General features: G+C 41.0%; 1 protein-coding gene across 1 annotated transcript in view; it reads left to right on the top strand.

The window, feature by feature from the left end:
• TENM3 (teneurin transmembrane protein 3) overlaps window positions 1–19,549 on the top strand; it is a 788,034-nt gene that overhangs the window by 526,436 nt on the left and 242,049 nt on the right. Inside the window, exon 4 of the mRNA XM_064273551.1 lies at window positions 12,661–12,898. Coding sequence (XP_064129621.1) covers window positions 12,661–12,898 — 238 coding nt within the window. The remainder of the gene's footprint in view (window positions 1–12,660; window positions 12,899–19,549) is intronic.

Below are 19,549 nucleotides of genomic sequence, written 5' to 3'. Positions count from 1 at the left end.
CTTTGCTTTTGGGTAATGTTGACTGGTCTCACATAGTTGAGTGTTTAAGGGACACAATATTCATGGGCGATATTGTTTATTTTATAATCCATCTGTTATTTGGCTGAAAGGTGACCTCTAGGAGAGAAGTTACCTTTTAAATAAAACATGGCCAAAAAAGCTGTTACCCAATTACGAAAAGAGAACAGCTGAGATAATTCGTACAAACTTAGTAAGAGATAAATAAGCTGTGATGTATCATTTGACAGCTAGAAGCATGGTATGAGGAACTTTGGAGAAAGATGTTTAAACAGTTCTAAAGAAAGCTCTACTTTTACTTCTGGAACTCCTCAGGATATATGCTGAACCTTCTTGTTCTTTTTTGAGTCTAAACTACTCTTTCACACTTAAAAAAAAAGTTGCTGTCGAGTAGATCCCGACTTATAGCCACCCTGTAGGACAGAGTAGAACTGCCCCGTAGGCTTCCCAATGGTGTGGTCTTTACAGAAGCAGACTGCCGCTTCTTTCTCCCACAGAACAGCAGGTGGTTTGAACCACCTACCTTGCGGTTAGCACCACCGTGGCTCCTCCTTTTATACTTATGTGGTCTTTATCTTACTGATACCTGCCGAGTGATTTTCCCAGATCTTTTTTTTCCATTTCACTGGTACTCTCTACTGTTGTTTTTAAAGTACTGGTTAAGCCACCCAATAAGTTTTTAATATCAATGGCTGCTTTTTTTTACATTCTTTTTTTCTTTTCAAAACTACCTTTTATTTCTTTCTTATTACTTATTTTTTTTCTTATAAGTCCTTAATGATTCCAACCATACTTATATCTGATAGTTCTGCTATCTGAAGTTTTTTGGGGGGATAAATCCTGCTGTTTGCTTTGTCTGGAGACTTTTGCTCAAGAACAAGGTAAACTGTTTCCTCTTAAATTTTGTGATTTTTTAACTGTAACTGATTTTAAGCAGGGTTTTATCTGTGAAATTCTGTTTGACTTGAGTTTCAACCTCGAACTCCAACCCATGTGAAGCCCAGGCCAGTGGTTAAAATTTCAAGAGATGTGTTGTTCTCCATTCAGAGCTTATGACAATCGAGCAAGATTCCTTATTGTTCTCTATACAACAAGAAGATTTTTAAAGTTTACTCTTGGCCTGTGGATACAGCTCTTCAAGGGTCCAGGCCTTAATTGGATGTCTCGGTAACTATTGAGGTATTGTCTCTGTCTCTTTGCGTGCATTAAGGAAGCCACAGAAACTGGCACACCTCCTCAGAAGCTAGTCTCAGCTCACATGCTCTCCATATCCTTCTCTCCCCTCTGCCTATAGCGCATCAATTCTTTCCAGTCTAGTTCTGTTATCCTAAAATAGAAGTTCTGTTGGTGGGCTGAGATTGTCGGCTGTTTTGTTCACTGCTATCTCCTCAGTGCCTGGAGCAGAACCTGGCAAATAGTAGACACTACATAGGTATGCTAACTGAATTAATCAAGAATGTATTATTTACGTTTTACCCAGAAATTCTGGTGTTTTTTAGCAGAGGAGTTGGCAGCTAATCTGAATTGCCACGTTGTTTGAAATAGAAAGTACGGCAGATCCTCAAAGGAAAAAGTGAGTGCAGAGATTTAAAGACTCATACTTTCATTATTTCCTACAATCCTCATGTCAGAGTGACGCTCAAGAAACTAACCCAAATTCTCACTAACTCAGTAAGTACTGTAAATCAGTTCATCTCAGCTCATTTAATATCCTCTTGTCAGTACAAGTCTTTCTTTTATATCTTCCCATTTATCTCTAAGGTTTTTCATACTCTGAATGTCTTTCTATAAATAGGCTTACAACCAGTTGGCCAATGATGAGGGTGATAATAACAACACTTTTTATTCGTATAGCCTTTTATGGTTTGTAAAGCACGCTTATCTTTTTTTTTATTTAATTTGCATGCAACTCTCTGAAATGTTTTAGTGACGTTCTGGTGAAACTTTTACACAGTGCTGTATTTTGACCAGGGGCTTACAGGGGTGTTTAGTGAACAGTTCACTTTCATACACTTGGCTCGTGTGTAAATCTCTAAATAAAATAATAAACCAGGGGAACAGGTTTATGTGAATGTGCTGTCTTGATTTTCATGATACTGTTTTAGGTGTTATCTTATTAATGTAGCTTTTGAAGGCAGGCTGGAAAAGATGGAGAAGGAAGCACCCTGAATATCTAAATACGTCTGCTCTAATATGAGCTTTACAGGGTTTGTGGTATGACTCTAAACACGTATTTCCTCAACTCAGATTTTCTTGCCACTTAACATTTCCATACTTCATAAGGTACTAATGACTACTAAGCGCAGTGTATATGAGATTTTCTGACAAAGGAGACATCTTTATACATAATGTACAATTTTCAGCATCATAAAAATAACTTTGAATTTATAATACAATTTTTCAAATAGCTTCTGCAACATAGCCAGATGAGGCAGGTGTTGTTACCCAAATTTACTGTGACAGAATCCGGGGAGATCAGTTACACCAAGGCCATAGAGTTAGTCAATAACACATCAAAACATTAAGCTCAATCCATGAGTTAGATTGTAGATATTCAGAATTGAAATCTAACTATGATTTGATCCTTGTGTATTTGAAACATCCACTCTGAAGCTCTGGATGCTATAATTAAAACTAATGTAGTAATAAAATATACAACAGCAAAAAGTTTTATATAATACTGTGCTTTAAGTGAAAGTTTGCAAATCAAGTCCGTCTCTCGTACAAAAAGTTATACACACCTTGCTATGTACTCCTAGCTGCTCTCCCCCAATGAGACAGCACACTTCTTCTGTCCACCCTGTATTCCCCATGTCCATTCAGCCGGCTTCTGTCCACCTCTGCCTTCTCATCTCCCCTCCAGACAGGAGCTGCCCTATATGTTTTGTTTTGATGAACTGTTTTAAGAAAGAGGTCAGTTTGGAAGAAAACCTAAGTTTTTTTTGAGATGGTAGGAGAAGGCAGAGATATAGCCTAAAAGTGAATGTTAGGATTACAGAAGCAGAGGCTTTAAGCCCACTTTTGCTGGTCACCAGTAAATGGGCATGGCTCCTTCCACACGTTTGTCTGTGGACCATCCTGTAAGCTCCTAGAGGCCAAGGCTTGATGTCATCAGTACCTAAGAGTAAAGCCACATGCCCATGAAGGCCTCCTCATAGGTATTTTGCATGTTAACAATGCTTCCCAGAGTTCTAGCAGTTTTTTTAATTTAAACATCTTTCTGTTTGTTCTCTCTCTCTCCTTCCTCCCCCCACCCCCTGCTTGTCTTTTGGGAGCCGAATTTACCCAAACTGCAGACAGTTAGTTCGAATCCGCACAGCTCTCAGCCCTTAGCTTCTATCTCTCTTCCAAATTGGGGTACTTCTTCTCTGGGGATATTTCTAAACAATGAAATATGCTATCCTCCTTACCGTAGTATGTGCCCAGCCAGCCCACGGCTGAGATCCAGGGAAGGCAGCGGACGGACAGTAAAGGAAGTGGGGGGGACGCAGCAGTGGGTTAGCTGTGGGGACACCTTCCCAGCTGTGCACACCCCGCAGAGCAGATGCTAGCCCGGTTCTCCTCCTCAGCTTTCACCTCATGTGCACCTTTCGGTCCCCCTACAAGAGCAGAGGCACACACATACAAATGCAGACAGACACTCACACAGAGATGTTTTATCTCCCAGCAGGCTTTATTTCCTCTCCCAGGTTTCTATTTGACAGTCCATTTCCACTCTGCTTCCTGAAGAGCACGGCCCTGGGCTGCAAACATAAAGCAGCTAGAGCTGAAGTGCACATGGCAGCCTAGAAGCTGCTGGTAGTGGCTTTTAATTAAACAAGAAAAAAGAAGTCAAACCAGCAAATAAGCCCAGATATGTTAAAAAATCATGTGTTCCTTTATTTTTTTCTTTGACACCATTTTCGGGTCTTACTGTCATTAGTTGCTCTTGAGTCAGTTCCAACTCAGAGCAACCCCAGTGTGTAGAGTAGAACTGCTCAGTAGGCTTTCAAGGCTGTGACCTTCCGGAAGCAGATCACCAGGCCTGCCTTCTGAGGCACCTGTCGGCGAATCTGAACCACCAGCCCTTCAACTAGAAGTTAAGCACTTAAACATTCGTGCTGCCCAGGGACTGTGTGGCCATACTAGATGGGGAGGAGAGACTCAGCCCAACTTCATGACTCTGAGATCAAGCTCCTCCTCCTGTGGCAGCTGGGAATGATTGATTGTGATCTCTATGACATTTCTGATTCCAGTTTTCTTAAGCAACAACTTCTCCTCTTCAGGTGTATCGGTGGCGTGTTGTTACTTCTGTGATGATGGTATCAGCTGCTGGCACGGCTTTTCAGGTGCTGTGCTCTTCCTTGTGATGTCCTACCTAACAGTGACCCATTGCTAACAGTGACCGTTCTACCCAGCACTCACTGTATGTTGGGCACTGTATCTTTTCCACCTTTAAATAATCCCTATAAAGTAAATGCACTTGAGAGAGATTAAGTAACTTATTCAAGACAAAGGTGAAAGGCATCCTATGTTTGTTGTCGTTTGTCTCTGTGGCACCTTTCCGCACACTGATCATGGCAGCAGAGAGGCTGTCTAGGAAGACTTGCCAAAACCGTCTCTTCTTCCCCTTGCAGAGAGTTAAGCTTACTTCAGCATTCCACAGAGCTCAGTTCATATGCCTCACATTTGGCTGAAATTGGAGACCTGTAAGTTGTGTAAACTGGAATCTACCCCATTATCGGGTAGCTTCTGTGGCTCCTGGCATATTCATGGGCAAGTAGTCAACACACCTTATCCACTGTATACTATGACCCAAGTTATGAATTTATGCCGATAGGTTTAATAGGCCACATTGGTGGTTCAGTGGTAGAATTCTCTCCTTCCATTCGAGAGGCCCAGGTTTGATTCCCAGCCAGTGCACGTCATGGGCAGCACCACCTGTCTGTCCACCGCTGCCTGTCTGTCCGCCGCCGCCTGTCTGTCCACCGCCGCCTGTCTGTCCGCCGCCGCCTGTCTGCCAGCCGCCGACTGTCTGTCCGCCGCCGCCTGTCTGTCAGCCACTGTCTGTCTGTCAGTAGCGGTTTACATGCTGTTATGATGCTCAGCAGGAGTCAGTGCAGCTTCCAGACTAAGGCAGACTAGGAAGAATGGCCTGGCAGCCAGCCTCTGGAAATCAGCCAGTGAAAACCCTGTGGATCACAACGACCCCATTGGCAACTGATTGTGGGGATGGTACAGGACTGGGTAGCATTTCGTTTCATTGTACATGGGGCCACCACGAGTTGGGCCGATCTGACAACAGTTAATAACATCAACAATAGGCTTAACACGGGGACGGACGGCCTTGAGTGACACTGTTGGACTCTGGTGTCAAAGGGCTGAACAAAATAACCAGTCTTTTCTGTCTAATCTCTGTTACTCATACACTGTGAGTTTTTAGAAGTCTATGCTATGATTTTTATTCACTTTATCAAATAAAAACACACAACTGTTAGACTTTCATACAAGTTGTATAAGCAGTAAAAAAAAAAAAAAAACCTGTTGCCGTTGAGTCAATTCTAACTCATAAAAAAAAAAAAAACTCATAGCAACCCTATAAGACAGAGTTGAACTGCCCCACAGAGTTTCCAAGGAGTGCCTAGTGGATTTGAACGGCTGACCTTTTGGTTAGCATCTGTAGAACTTAACCACTATGCCACCAGGGTTTCCATATGAGAAGTAGGAACTTGAAAAAGAAAGGCAGAAATGAAAGACTAAATTTAGTAAAGGCACTGGTTGGATAAAATACATAATTTTTAGTGAGAATTATATTAAAAAAAAACTAAAGATGCTTCCTTAAAAAGCTAGAAATAGAATTATCATAAAATCCAGCAATCCTACTCCTTGGAATATATCCTAGAGAAATAAGAGCCCTCACATGAATAGATATATGCACACCCATGTTTATTGCACCACTGTTCACAATAGCAAAAAGATGGAAACAACCTAGGTGCCCATCAACGGATGAATGGATAAATAAATTATGGTATATTTACACAATGGAATACTATGCAACAATAACAACGATGGATCTGTGAAACATCTCATAACATGGATGAATCTGGAAGGCATTATGCTAAGTGAGATTAGTCAGTCACAAAAGGACAAATATTTTATGAGACCCCTATTGTAAGAACTCAAGAAAAGGTTTAAACACAGAAGAAACAGTCTTTGATGGTTACAAGGGTGGGGAGGAAGGGAGAGGGGTATTCCCTAACTAGATAGTAGACAAGAATTATTTTAGGTGAAGGGAAGGACAGCACACAAAATGAGGGAAGTCAGCACAACTGGACTAAACCAAAAGCTAAGAAGTTTCCTGAATACAGCTGGATACTTGGAGGGACAGAGTAGTAGGGCCAGGGGTCTGGTGACCATGGTTTCAGAGGACATCTGGGTCAGTTGGCATAACAAAGTTTATTAAGAAAATGTTCTTTGTCCCACTTCTGTGAGTGGCCTCTGGGGTCTTAAAAGTTAGCAAGTAGCCATCTAAGATGTATCATTTGGTCTCAACCCACCTGGAGCAAAGAAGAATGAAGAACATCAAAAACACAAGGAAAATATGAGCCCAAGAACTAGAAAGGTCCACATAAACCAGAGATTCCATAGGCCTGAGACCAGAGGAGCCAGATGGTGCCTGGCAGGGAACACAACAGAGAATCTCTGATGGAGCAGGAGAAAAGTGGAATGCAGACCTCAAATTCTAGTAAAAACGCCAGACTTAATGGTCTGAGTGAGACTGGAGGGACCCCAGAGGACAGGGCCCCCGGACTCTCTGTTAGCCCAAAACTAAAACCATTCTTGAAGCCAACTTTTCAGACAAAGATTAGACTGGACTATAAGACATAAAATGATACTGGTGAGGAGTAGACACATGAGACTAAGTGGGTAGCTCCTGTCCAGAGGCAAGATCAGAAGGCAGAGGGGGCAGGAGCTGGTTGAATGGACATGAGGAAAACAGAGTGGAGAGGAGGAGCGTGCTGTCACATCATAGGGAGAGCAGCTAGGGTCATGTAACAATGTGTGTATAAGTTTTTGTATGAGAAACTGACTTGACTTGTAAACTTTCACTTAAAGCACAATCCAAAAAAAAAAAAAAACAAAAAAGAAAAAAAATTAAGGAAGAGAATTTGGGAAAAATAACATACACATTTTCCAAAGCATCTAATTTGGAGCATTTTCTATCATACCCAAAAACCCAGTGCCATTGAGTCGGTTCCGACTCATAGCGTGATTTTCTATCATAAGTTTTAAAATACAAAGAAAACATACTGGGTTTGGTAAGCTGTAATATATGTTTTATATATTCTATCATATATGTTTATATCTTATATAACCTTCCTATTCTTTGCACATCTTAAAAGGTAGACTTTAAAAATCAGAATGTTTGCCAGGGTTTCAGAGAAATAGTGCTAAAAACCAGTCTCTAGGGTAAGTTACATGGTACCCTGACTGGGCGAGATCGGCCCTTGAGGTGCTGTTTTTGTATAAAATATCATGCATCGGTCAGCACATTTTTTAGGAGTCTTTAAAGTACAAGGCTTAGTGAGGGTACTGAGAAATCCAAAGAAATTTAAGTGTTTGCTCTTTAGGAGCTAAGAACTAAGTTGGAGTAATGAGACATGCTGCAAACTACCGTACAAATAAAGGCAATATGGACAGGCTCCAGTTTTTACCACTTCAGTACTCTCTTCATAGTTATTCCTTCAACAAGTAATTATTGAGTGAGTAAGGGGCCCTGGTGATGCAGTGGTTAAGTGCTCATCTGCTAACTGAAAGGTTGGCGGTTCAAACCCACCCAGTGGCTCTATGAGAGAAAGACCTGGCAATCTGCTTCCAAAAAGATTTTAAAATATCCAAACTCATTGTTGTCGAGTCGATTCCTACTCCTAGTGACCCTGTAGGGCAGAGTAGAATTGACCCTTAGGGTTTCCAAGGCTGTAGTCTTTACAAGCTGAGTATGTAACCACTACGCCCCGAGGGCTCCTTCCATAAAGATGGCAGCCCAGGAAACCCTATGGGGCAGTCCTGTTTTTGTCACATGGGGTCGCTGTGAGTTGGAAGTGACTCGACAGCGCCCAACAGCAACAACATATAGTATGCTTCTGAGGTGTTCAAAAGTGGATTAGATGTGAATCCTGCCCATAGAGAGCCTAACAGAGGACATGAAACCTACAAAATTAACAGTAATACAGAGGGGGGAATGAAAAGAGCCAGAAAGAAGGAACAGATAAAATTCTGTAAGAAGACATAGGAGATACATTACGTCAACCTGAAGAAAACAGAAAAAATGCCAGCTTTCCTAAAGTTGGAAGTAAGTCCGATTTGGGTATAGAAAGGTGAAGGAAAAGATCTTTCCATGTAGAAGCAACCGGGTGTAAAGTGGAAAAGTGTGGGGCGGAGAGTGGGCATGGCACGTTTGACTAGAACACAGTATATGAAGAGGATTCACGGGGGAAAAGGCTGGAAAAAATTTTGGAAGTTTGTCTTTGAAGAAATACAGTGCTCACCTTTAAAATTCATTTATGTTTTATAGGCTCTAGGAAGCCATTTGGAGTTTCCCAGGAGTAAAAGGACATGTTGAGATCTAAGATTCAGCAACATTAAGGCTCTGAGGTCTGATTGTCCCACCTAGAACCCAAAGTCATTGTATCTAAAACATTCTCAGACCTCTGTGAAGCCTTGTAGCAATGTAGTGAAAAGCTGCAGTTGCTATCCCGGTTTTCCTGTGTGGATCTGCCCACCTGTATTCTCCAGGTCAAGACCCTGCTTTCTGTTTTCTTGTGTCCACCTTGATTTTTGGTCACAACCATTTCCCTGGATATCCAGTTGTTCTTCATGTGAGAATTTGCCGGAGTATTTTGTCTCTATTCTCAGTGCCAGTAGTTGTTACGCTTTTCTTAAGCAAAACTTTTTAGCCTTAAAAACACTCCAAATCGTGTAACTGACCACGTATTCTTTGTGTTGGCAGCCAGAAAGTTTATAGCGAGACTTGTATCCCGCCTTTAAAAATGTATAGGACTCTACAGCAGGAATTTTATCCAACTAGCTTTAAATCTGGCTTTCTCTTGTCTTTTCCACTTTCACTTTTCTTTTGTTTGGCCTTCTTTTCTGTCTGTGTTTAATTTTATTTTGCGACATTATGCTTTATAGTCTGTCTTGAATAAGTTGTTACAGATAAATACACACTCCAACTAGTTCTTAATGTCTTGCAAGCCCAAATCTCTAGCACTGGCATTGACCCCTAACTGGAGCCTTGGATTTTGTTTCTGTTTGTGGCCTGCTGCAGAATTTGCATTTCTGGCCACCCTCCCCACCGCACATACTCAGCCTGCATTTGTCCTGTCCCATCAAAGTTTGGATTAAACCTCACTTTGGTCATCTGGATTGATTTCATCCGTAGGCCTCTTCTGCCCACACCAAACGTCCCCTGGTTTGTAGTCGAATCAGAATCGGTCTCGGCAGACAGAACACACGGTGCTGAGCTAGCCGGGGAAGACCACGGGAAAGAGCACGGATTCGTGCGGGGGGTCTTATACACTCTTTCTTCTCAGTAAATACTTACTAAATGAATGAGTGAACCTAGGGAAGGCCACAGCAGCATTATTTAAACCAAAAATAGAAGTTTTTTTCTATTAATTATGTTTTGATTTGTTTTAAGAATAAGAATCCTAAATATGAAACATTGAAATGTGTGATGATAATGTATCCTAAAATATTTCATTTTAAGTAACAATTCTAACGTCCATAATACTTTACCGTTTACTGTTTACACGGTGCTTCCAGCTGTTATTAGCACATCCCTGAAACATGTTGTTGTTGTTTGTTGCTGTCAGGTTGGCTCCAGTTTATGGCGACCCCATGTACAACAGAACAAAATGTTGCCCGGTTGTCGGGTCCTGTACCAGCTTCATGATTGTTGGTATGCTGAAGCCCGTTGTTGAAGCCCCTGTGTATTCCGAGTGCCTTGCCATCTAGGGGGCTCCCCTTCCCGCATTATATCAGACAGTTTTCTGTTGTGATCCGTAGGGTTTTCACTGGCTTTTTTATTTCAGATGTAGATCTCCAGGCTGTTCTTCTTAGTCTTAGTCTGAAGCTCCACTGAAACCTGTCTACCATGGGTGACCCTGCTGGTATTCGAAATCCCGGTGGCGTAGCTTCCAGCATCATAACAACAGGCAAACTACCGTAGTATGACAAACTAGCAGATGGGTTGTGGCCCTGGAACGTAGAGACTTGATAAATGTTCCATGAATGACAAAGTGTATGAATAAGTGAGTGAATAAGTAGATTTCATTGAATCCTTAGAACGGCACTGAGTCTCAGATGGAGCACTATTATTTACCACATCACAGATGGGAAAACTGAGGCTCGCTGTCATGATGCCCGAGAGCTAGGACTTAAATTCGGCACTCTGACTTCTCGTACACAATTTTTCTCCCTATGGCATAATATCAAATAGCTAATAACATACGTGCAATAAAATAGTGTTCCGCCATGAAGCCAGGCTTGGGAACATGGAATCGCCTGATCCGTCTCTACTTCTTTGTCGACATGATCTTGTCACCTTTCCCTTTAAAATGTTCTCCCTTTTCTTTCTTTGTTTCCACTCCCTTGACACCAGCCAAGCCTCGACCTCATGGTAACGGCTGGTTATGTTGTCCTGTAGGCAGCTTGCTGCGGTGCGCCTTAAAGCCTGCCGTGGAGATTCCAAACGCGCGCTCGTGCTGGAGAAGACAGACCTGAGTAATAGGTCATTATGAACTTTAAAACGTTGGTTTCTTTCCTCTAATACAATTAGAACTCTGTATGCTGTTTTAACCCCGTCATCCCCTCAAAGGCTAATTTCAGTTTAACTGAGATTAAACCAAAAAAAAAAAACCCACTGCCATCAAGTCGATTCCAACTCATAGCGACCCTATAGGACAGAGAAGAACTGCCCCACACAGTTTCCAAGGAGCGCCTGGCGGATTTGAACTGCTGAACTCTTGGTTAGCAGCCGTAGCACTTAACCGTTATGCCACCAGGGCTTCCTTAACTGAGATTAGGCGCTCATAATTTTTCATGAACACCAAAGCAATGAACCAAGCAGGATTTCTGCAGCTTCTTGTAAGAGGTCTTCAAGAACAGAAGATGTTCAGGGAAACAGCTCTGTTTTCATGTATTTAGGTATTATCTCTGCCCCTCATTTTATGAGTGAGAAATTATTAGCTGTTAAATTATACGATGTAGGTTATTAGAAACATGCAGTAATCACTGATGTTGTATGCTGTGGGCTGAGTTATTTTCATTGCTGTACCCTATAAGGAGGTTTGATAATATATGTTCAAACTATTACACGCCATATATTAAGTTCATACAGCCAGAATTACCATGTTAGACCAAGTTATTTGGCTTAACAATCACTGCTGGAGTTCACATGGTAGGTGAAAGACAGTCCCTGAATTTCCTGTTCACTTTTAATATGTGCATTTATGTTACTGGGATGATTTAATGCATCACTTCAAAATTACACTGCACTTTGAGCTGCATTTGGTAAAAAATTGGCATCTTATGCATGCGGAACCACGATAAGTTTAGCGTTAAGTTAAGGAGTCATCTGTCTGTTTGCTAAAATAGAATATTTTTGAATTCTAGCATGTCCAGAGCAAGGTAATGAGATTGACAAGTGGATCTCAGGTGTTATATTCATTTGTGAATTTTAACTCATGGCTTATTAGCTTTAGGGAACTGTTGGGTGGTTGCAGCCTAGCATTGTGTTTTTATTTTGAAGGTGCTGGATCCTTTCTGGTTTTGGTGTAGAACAAAATATTTGCACCACTGACGTAGCGTCATTGGCCTCTCTGATCACCTATGACTTACTCCAAAATGTAGTTATACTGCAGACTGTGAAATTGGGAGATCTGTTCTGTGTGCGTTCTAATGGATGTAACGGTCATTAAGTATATGAGTCTTCTGACGTTGTAATCAGACGTGATTCAGTCTGTTAAATATCCATGAAACAACATCTGCTTCGCAGAGTGACCTTCTGCTAAAGAATACTTAGTGTCTGTTTGTAGATCACAATGTAGATCCGCCTGATTTGAAAAGCACTAAACTAGGGTCCTCTACTGCTGTTTAGCAGCTAGCTGGTAATAATTTATTGCAGTTAAATAAAGCTTAAAAAAAAAACTCCATTAAATAATTATAGGGATTATATGCATTTCAAAAACCTTTGTGTTCTACTGGAATTACCCATTTAATTTCAGGGTTGGTTTGTTTAAAAAAGCTGAAATCTAAAGGCACGTTAGGGGAGCTGTCAGATGCTGTTTTCTGTAGGTGTTAATAAAACCAGATGAAAAGAAATCTAAAACAAATTAAAACCAAAAGCAATTTTGCCATCTGTTGTATATTAATTAGAAATTTGCGTATCAAGGGTAAACTTGCTCTTAGAGAATGTCACTGAACACCGGCTAATAGAATAATATGCAAATTTATTAGGCTGTGGATTTATGTGCAGTTTCTAATTCTGATTTATCTATAGTGGATCCCCAAGAAATGGGTAGTGTGTATTGATGTATATGTACACATTCACAGATGTATAATGAGTTTTCCTTCTTTTTTTTTTTTTTTTTTTTACTCCAGAGCAACCTGCAAACAACCAAGGCCAGTCCACCCTGCAGCCTCTGCCACCTTCCCAGAAGCAGCACTCTGCACAGCACCATCCGTCCATTACTTCTCTCAACAGAAACTCCCTGACCAATAGAAGGAACCAGAGTCCGGCCCCGCCGGCTGCTTTGCCCGCCGAGCTGCAAACCACACCCGAGTCCGTCCAGCTGCAGGACAGCTGGGTCCTTGGCAGTAATGTACCACTGGAAAGCAGGTAAGTCCCCTGCGGGGGACATTCAGATCGTTTGACTGTTAGGACCACGTGATTTACCTGCAGAGAGTGCATGTTCTAAAATAGTCAGCAAACCACGTTTTTTAAAGTCTAAAATTTACAGATGAAGTGGTCCAACCCTTTTCTCGCTAAAAGAAATTTGCCATCCTTATAGTCTTTGGTTTCTCCAAGAACACTGCCAGGTTTTTGGTAGTTTTCTAGTTTCCGGGCCAATGAACTTTGCCATTCTGTGGCCTACAAGAGATGATAATCCGTGACTTCAGTGGAACTTTCCCTTATGACCATTTTTTTCTTATCTGCAAATTATCAGGTGTGCGTGGAAAAGAGCAGAGAGGTAAAATGTGATTCTCACCCACATAGCTTGACTGAGAAACGTGTTTAGCATCCACTCGGTTCTAGACATGCCTACTTTCACAGACTATATTTTGTCAATGAAGTCATAAAGTCGGAGTGTACTCCCAAGTGTAATAGTTCAGCACCAGTCAGATGACCATCTGCTAAGGATATTTTAGAGTCTCTTGCAATAGGAGGGATGTGGGACCTGCCAGCTAAAGTTCCTTCCTCCATTATTTCCTAAGACACTCCATTCATTCTTAGACATTTCTATGAGGAAATTCTTCCTTGTAGTGAGCTGCAGTCTCCATCCCTGAAGCTTCCATATTCTGGTTATGGTCATACAGCTAGTGATCTGTAATCTGGAAGTATACAGAGCAGTTTTCCCCGTTTCTCTGTGATAGTCCATACGCCTGTCTTGGTCTTCTCTTCTAGAGGCTTCACCAGCTTAATACACTCTCTCTGTACACACGTTGGCATTTTAGTGAAGTTGCTGAATTATGACTTCCAGCACAGGCAGCCCACAAGTGGCAGTCTGCTTATACAAAGATATAGATATGTAGAAGCTGCTTTGTAGCCAAGCCATTTTATTATTAAATATCTCCACATACAAACATTTTCACCTTCTCCCTTTGGCCAGAAGCTCAACACCCGGTGTCTCCTCTGTATTATATATTTCCGAAGCAGAGTGTGGTACCGTACTTTAGCGGCCTCCTATTGGCAGGTTTGCAGCAAGGTTCTCCTAATGTTGCTGTTATTATTCATTTCTTCTTTGCCCTGAGCTTCTATTAGGCTCAGAGAAAAAGAACCTTCACCACTTAAAAACCAGAAAATAGAGCACACTGGACCCCTTGGGAGAATGTCCCCCTGAAACGTCCCCCTGTAGAGCCCCTGGCTGCCTTCTGGAGGAAGAAGCTGCCCCGCAATGAATAGATTGCTGTTTCTTGCCGTTAGGTGGATGATCTAAACCAGCTCTGCCCCGAGGATGAGCAGCCGGAGGCCCTCACAGTTAGTGGTCAACAGTGAAAATCTTGCTGTCTTTTCTTCTACTCTTGACCTAAGAACAAGGCTCCAAAGATCTCATCTTTTTATCTATAGCATCAGCCAAGAGTAGTTGAGTTTTATTGTTTATTTTGTATTATTGAACACTTTCCTGGAATAAATTACAAACAAAAAGTACAGGAAAAATAGGCAAGTGGTAGATTTCTCTTCATTTAAGACAAGGAGTCATGTATGCAGATTTTTTTTCTGCAGTTATTAGCAAAGAGCTAAATTTACCCAGGGTAATTTTTTTTTTTTTTTAATTAATTAGCACACACTGAACACCTAATCAACACTGATTCACTGTTGTTATTTGGAAGAATTTTATTAGGAAAAAAGTAATTTTCCAGTTGAGTCATCAAATTGAATGTGGATAACTGCATTGTAGTTGACAATAATTGTTCTGACAAATATTTATGAAATATGTCCAGTTAAGTCATGAGAAACGTGTTTAACTTTATGGATGTTGTATAGCACAAAAGCCTCAAAAGCTGAGTCTTAATGGGAGAGTGTTATTCCTTGAAGCTATGTCTTATAGTGAAGACACTTGGAGTAATTTGGGAGAAAAATAAGATGTGTTCTTGTTACTCCTCATATTGTATTAAAGAATTTGGGCTAAGGGGTGAGGGGGGGAGGTTAAGGAAAGAGGTAGTCAGAGAACAATCTAGACTAGCCACGTGTGAGGTTAGAGCAGATTTCTCTCTACTGAGACTACATGGGAAATCACTCCCAGGGTTAGTAGTTACTGAGGCTTTCTTCTATTTCAGAGCAATACTATTAATAAACTATCCATGGAATCACATTTTATAGTTTTATCAATTGACATAGGAAGAAAATGTACCAGTTGATATTATCTTACTAATAAATAAAAAGAATGAATCTAAAATTGGATATCACGCTAAAAATTTTTAATCTGTAATATAGTTCAGCTATGTCCTCATTGTCCAATGTTCACATCTTAGAGTATTGCTAATCAAAAGACATGGTATTTCAGCTTGCAGGTAGTCAGCCTAAGCAGCGCTGTGAAAATCTCACGCTGCACCGACGCAGTACCACTGTGGTTTCTTTAATAGTCTCACTTGGTTGGAGCTCTTGAGGTGAAGAACCAGCCTTACTTATCATTGATTTTTCCTTTTTTAATTAAGGTTCCCTATTGAGTGATTCGCAGGCTCAGTTTCAGCTGTATTACCCACTTTATCCAGACTTGTGTCTGCCTTTAACTTTTTTTTTCAGCTAGTGTCGAGTTCCATCTTTGGCAGTTATTGTAATTTTTACGTGTATTCAGTTTTCTGAAACTGTCATTTAAAAGATGGAGGCTACACAGTATGAAACTCCGTTGTTTACACATAAAAATCTCTGTTTTTTCCTTTGTGCTCACCTTTTTCTCCCTTCCAGTACATATTGATAATTGACTACAAAATGGCATGTAGTAATCTGTGAAAACCTCAATAATTTGTAGATGTACAGTTTATGTGACTTGGAGGAGAAGGCATAAAAGGTTTTCTCCCGTGCCCCTATGCTTCAGTGTAGCTTTCATTTTGATTTATTAGAAAGCATTTTTTTTTTCTCCAGGTGGTTTCTTGCTTCCATAAAAATGTTTATTTCCTTTCTCTAATGAATTTAACATTTGCTGGTGCTGGAGACGATCAGTATTGCTGTGTCCTGTGTATTTCTGCTCAGTTAACAGGAGCTCTGGTCTCTAGTCTCCACTGAGTTGCACATGTCTAAGAATCGCATCCAGATCTAGAAAAGCATTTGTAGTTCACGAGCATATCCTTATTATCCCATCTTCTCATACAGATAACAGCCAGTGCCTCTGTGAATAAAATGCCAGTTACTGAGAATTCTCTTTCTTTGAACTCATTTTACTTTGTGTTTGATAGCCTGTAGCTTGTCCTTTGTTTATTTTCCACTTCAGCTGCTGTTGCACGTAATAATAGCTGCTGCGAGAATACAGAGCTGCTGAGGAGAAGCTTAGCAGTGACCCAGCACAGCAGCAGTACTTAAAGGTGTAGGACAGTAACTCTCGGTGAAAAGCCCCGACCTTTAACAATTGTGAAGTTAATTGCCTGCACGTTCCTCATTTATATATGTGAATTAAGTAGCTTAATAGTTACCTATTAGATGTTAAAAAAACGGTTCATTTGTAGCCTTTTAATATAAGATTTATTAAAGTCTTGTTTTATTATGAATCTTGCTTTGGCATTGATAGTTCCTGGTTAGGTTCCCATAGCTTTTTACCTTGTAGTTCAGTAATGCTTTGCTAATAATTAATGTATGAATTGCATATTAAATTACTTCTTTATTAGTGCATTTTTAATTTAAATGTTGACATGTCCTAGAATGCTTTCAGATGAGATCAGTTGCTCCATCCTTAGAAAACAGAATACCTAAACAGAAGTGTCATATACTACCCGAAGACAGTCTCCATCTTCAGCTCTCTAGCCTTCACTCTGCAGTGGCACTAGGGAAAGGTATACCATCCTGCAAGCATCTGGCCTAGGCAGCCTTGTGTGTAAGAAGTCTGGGCAGCCGCCTACACATTGTGGCCTGATGGCGCTGGGGGAAGCTTTCTCAGTTGAAAAATTTTACCTCCACTTACTGATACCCATAGGTTTTCCATGGTTATGACCTTTCAGAAGCAGATCTCCAGGCCTGTCTTCCAAGGTGCCCCTGGGTGGGTTCGAACCACCAACCTTCTGGCTTGTAGTTGAGTATTTAACTGTTTGCACCAGCCAGGGACTCAAAATTGCGATAACTCGTGTTGAATCCCTTTATAAAAGATACCTTTGGTGGGAGAGACACAAAGGCACCTGTGGGTAAAGAGAATATTAAGACTATGGAAAAGAGATGCAAAAATGAGGAAACTAAGGTTACTGAATACAAACTTCAAAATTTCTCCTGGGCCTAGGCTAAGAAATTTTCGTTGATCTTCAAGGGTCACAGTATCTCCACTTATATTTTAAAAAAATTAAGCTCATCTAAAATGACATACTGTCATGGATTGAATCATGTCCCCAAAAATATCAACATGAGTCCCAGTACTGTGTGATTGTATACCATTTTGTCATCTGATGTGATTTCCCTATGTGTTGTAAATTCTATCTCCATGGTGTTAATGAGATGGGATTAGTTGTAGTTATGTTGATGAGGCAGAACTCAATCTACAAGATTAGATTGTGTTTTAAGACAGTCTTTTTTGAGATGTAAAAGAGAGAAGCAAGCAGAGAGACATGGGGAGCTCATACCACCAAGAAAGTAGAGCCAGGAGTACAGGTCCTTTGGACCCAGGGTCCCTGTGCTGAGAAGCTCTTAGAACGGGGGAGGATTAATGACAAGGACCATCAAACTGACAGACACATACTGTGGGGACATGTGTGTTGCTGTGATGCTGGAAGCTATGCCACCGGTATTCAGACACCAGCAGGGTCACCCATGGAGGATAGGTTTCAGCTGAGCTTCCAGACTAAGACAGAGTAGGAAGAAGGACCCGGCAGTCTACTTCTGAAAACCATTAGCCAGTGAAAACCTTATCAATAGCAGCGGAACATTGTCTGATATAGTGCTGGAAGATGAGCCCCCAGGTTGGAAGGCACTCAAAAGATGACTGGGGAAGAGCTGCCTCCTCAAAGTAGAGTCAACCTTAATGACATGGATGGAGTAAAGCTTTCAGGACCTTCATTTGCTGATGTGGCACGACTCAAAATGAGAAGAAACAGCTGCAAACATCCATTAATAATCGGAACCTGTAAAGTACGAAGTATGAATCTAGGAAAATTGGAAATCATAAAAAATGAAATGGAATGCATAAACATTGATATCCTAGGCATTAGTGAGCTGAAATGGACTGGTAATGGCCATTTTGGATCAGACAATCATATAGTCTACTATGCTGAGAATGACAACTCAAAGAGGAAGGGTATTGCATTTATCGTCAAAAAGAATGTTTCAAGATCTATCCTGAAGTACAACACTGTCAGTGATAGGATAATATCCATACACCTACAAGGAAGACCAGTAAATACGACTATTATTCAAATTTACGCACCAACCACTAGGGCCAAAGATGAAGAAATAGAAGATTTTTATCAGCTGCCGCAGTCTGAAATTGATTGAACATGCAATCAAGATGCATTGATAATTACTGGCGATTGGAATGTGAAAGTTGGAAACAAAGAAGAAGGATCAGTAGTTGGAAAATATGGCCTTGGTGATAGAAACAATGCTGGAGATCGAATGATAGAATTTTACAAGACCAACGACTTCTTCATTGCAAATACCTTCTTTCACCAACATAAACGGCGACTATACACATGGACCTCACTATATGGAACACACAGAAATCAAATTGACTACATCTGTGGAAAGAGATGATGGAAAAGCTCAATATCATCAGTCAGAACAAGGCCAGGGACCGACTGTGGAACAGACCATCAATTGCTCATATGCAAGCTCAAGCTGAAACTGAAGAAAATCAGAGCAAGTCCACGAGAGCCAAAATATGACCTTGAGTATACCCCACCTGAATTTAGAGACCATCTCAAGAATAGATTTGACGCATTGAACACAAGTGACCAAAGACCAGACGAGTTGTGGAATGACATCAAGGACATCATCCATGAAGAAAGCAAGAGGTCACTGAAAAGATAGGAAAGAAAGAAAAGACCAAGATGCATGTCAGAAGAAACTCTGAAACTTGCTTTTGAGCGTCAAGCAGCTAAAGCAAAAAGAAGAATTGATGAAGTAAAAGAACTGAACAGAAGATTTCAAAGGGCATCTCGAGAAGACAAAGTAGAGTATTAGAATGACATGTGCAAAGAGCTGGAGATGGAAAACCAAGAGGGAAGAATACTCTCAGCGTTTCCCAAGCTGAAAGAACTGAAGAAAAAATTCAAGCCTCAAGTTGCAATAGTGAAGGATTCCATGGGGAAAATATTAAATGACGCAGGAAGCATCAAAAGAGGATGGAAGGAATACACAGAGTCATTATACCAAAAAGAATTAGTCGATATTCAACCATCTCAAGAAGTGGCATATGATCAGGAACCGATGGTACTGAAAGAAGAAGTCCAAGCTGCTCTGAAGGCATTGGTGAAAAACAAGGCTCCAGGAATTGATGGACTATCAAATGAGATGTTTCAGCAAACAGACGCAGTGCTGGAGGTGCTCACTCGTCTATGCCAAAAAATATGGAAGACAGCTTCCTGGCCAACTGACTGGAAGAGATCCATGTTCATGCCTATTCCCAAGAAAGGTGAC

Source organism: Loxodonta africana, chromosome 21, assembly GCF_030014295.1.
Source record: "Loxodonta africana isolate mLoxAfr1 chromosome 21, mLoxAfr1.hap2, whole genome shotgun sequence".
NCBI lineage: Eukaryota > Metazoa > Chordata > Mammalia > Proboscidea > Elephantidae > Loxodonta > Loxodonta africana.
The sequence above is the reverse complement of the archived record's forward strand: the minus strand, read 5'-3'. Positions and strand labels throughout refer to the sequence as shown.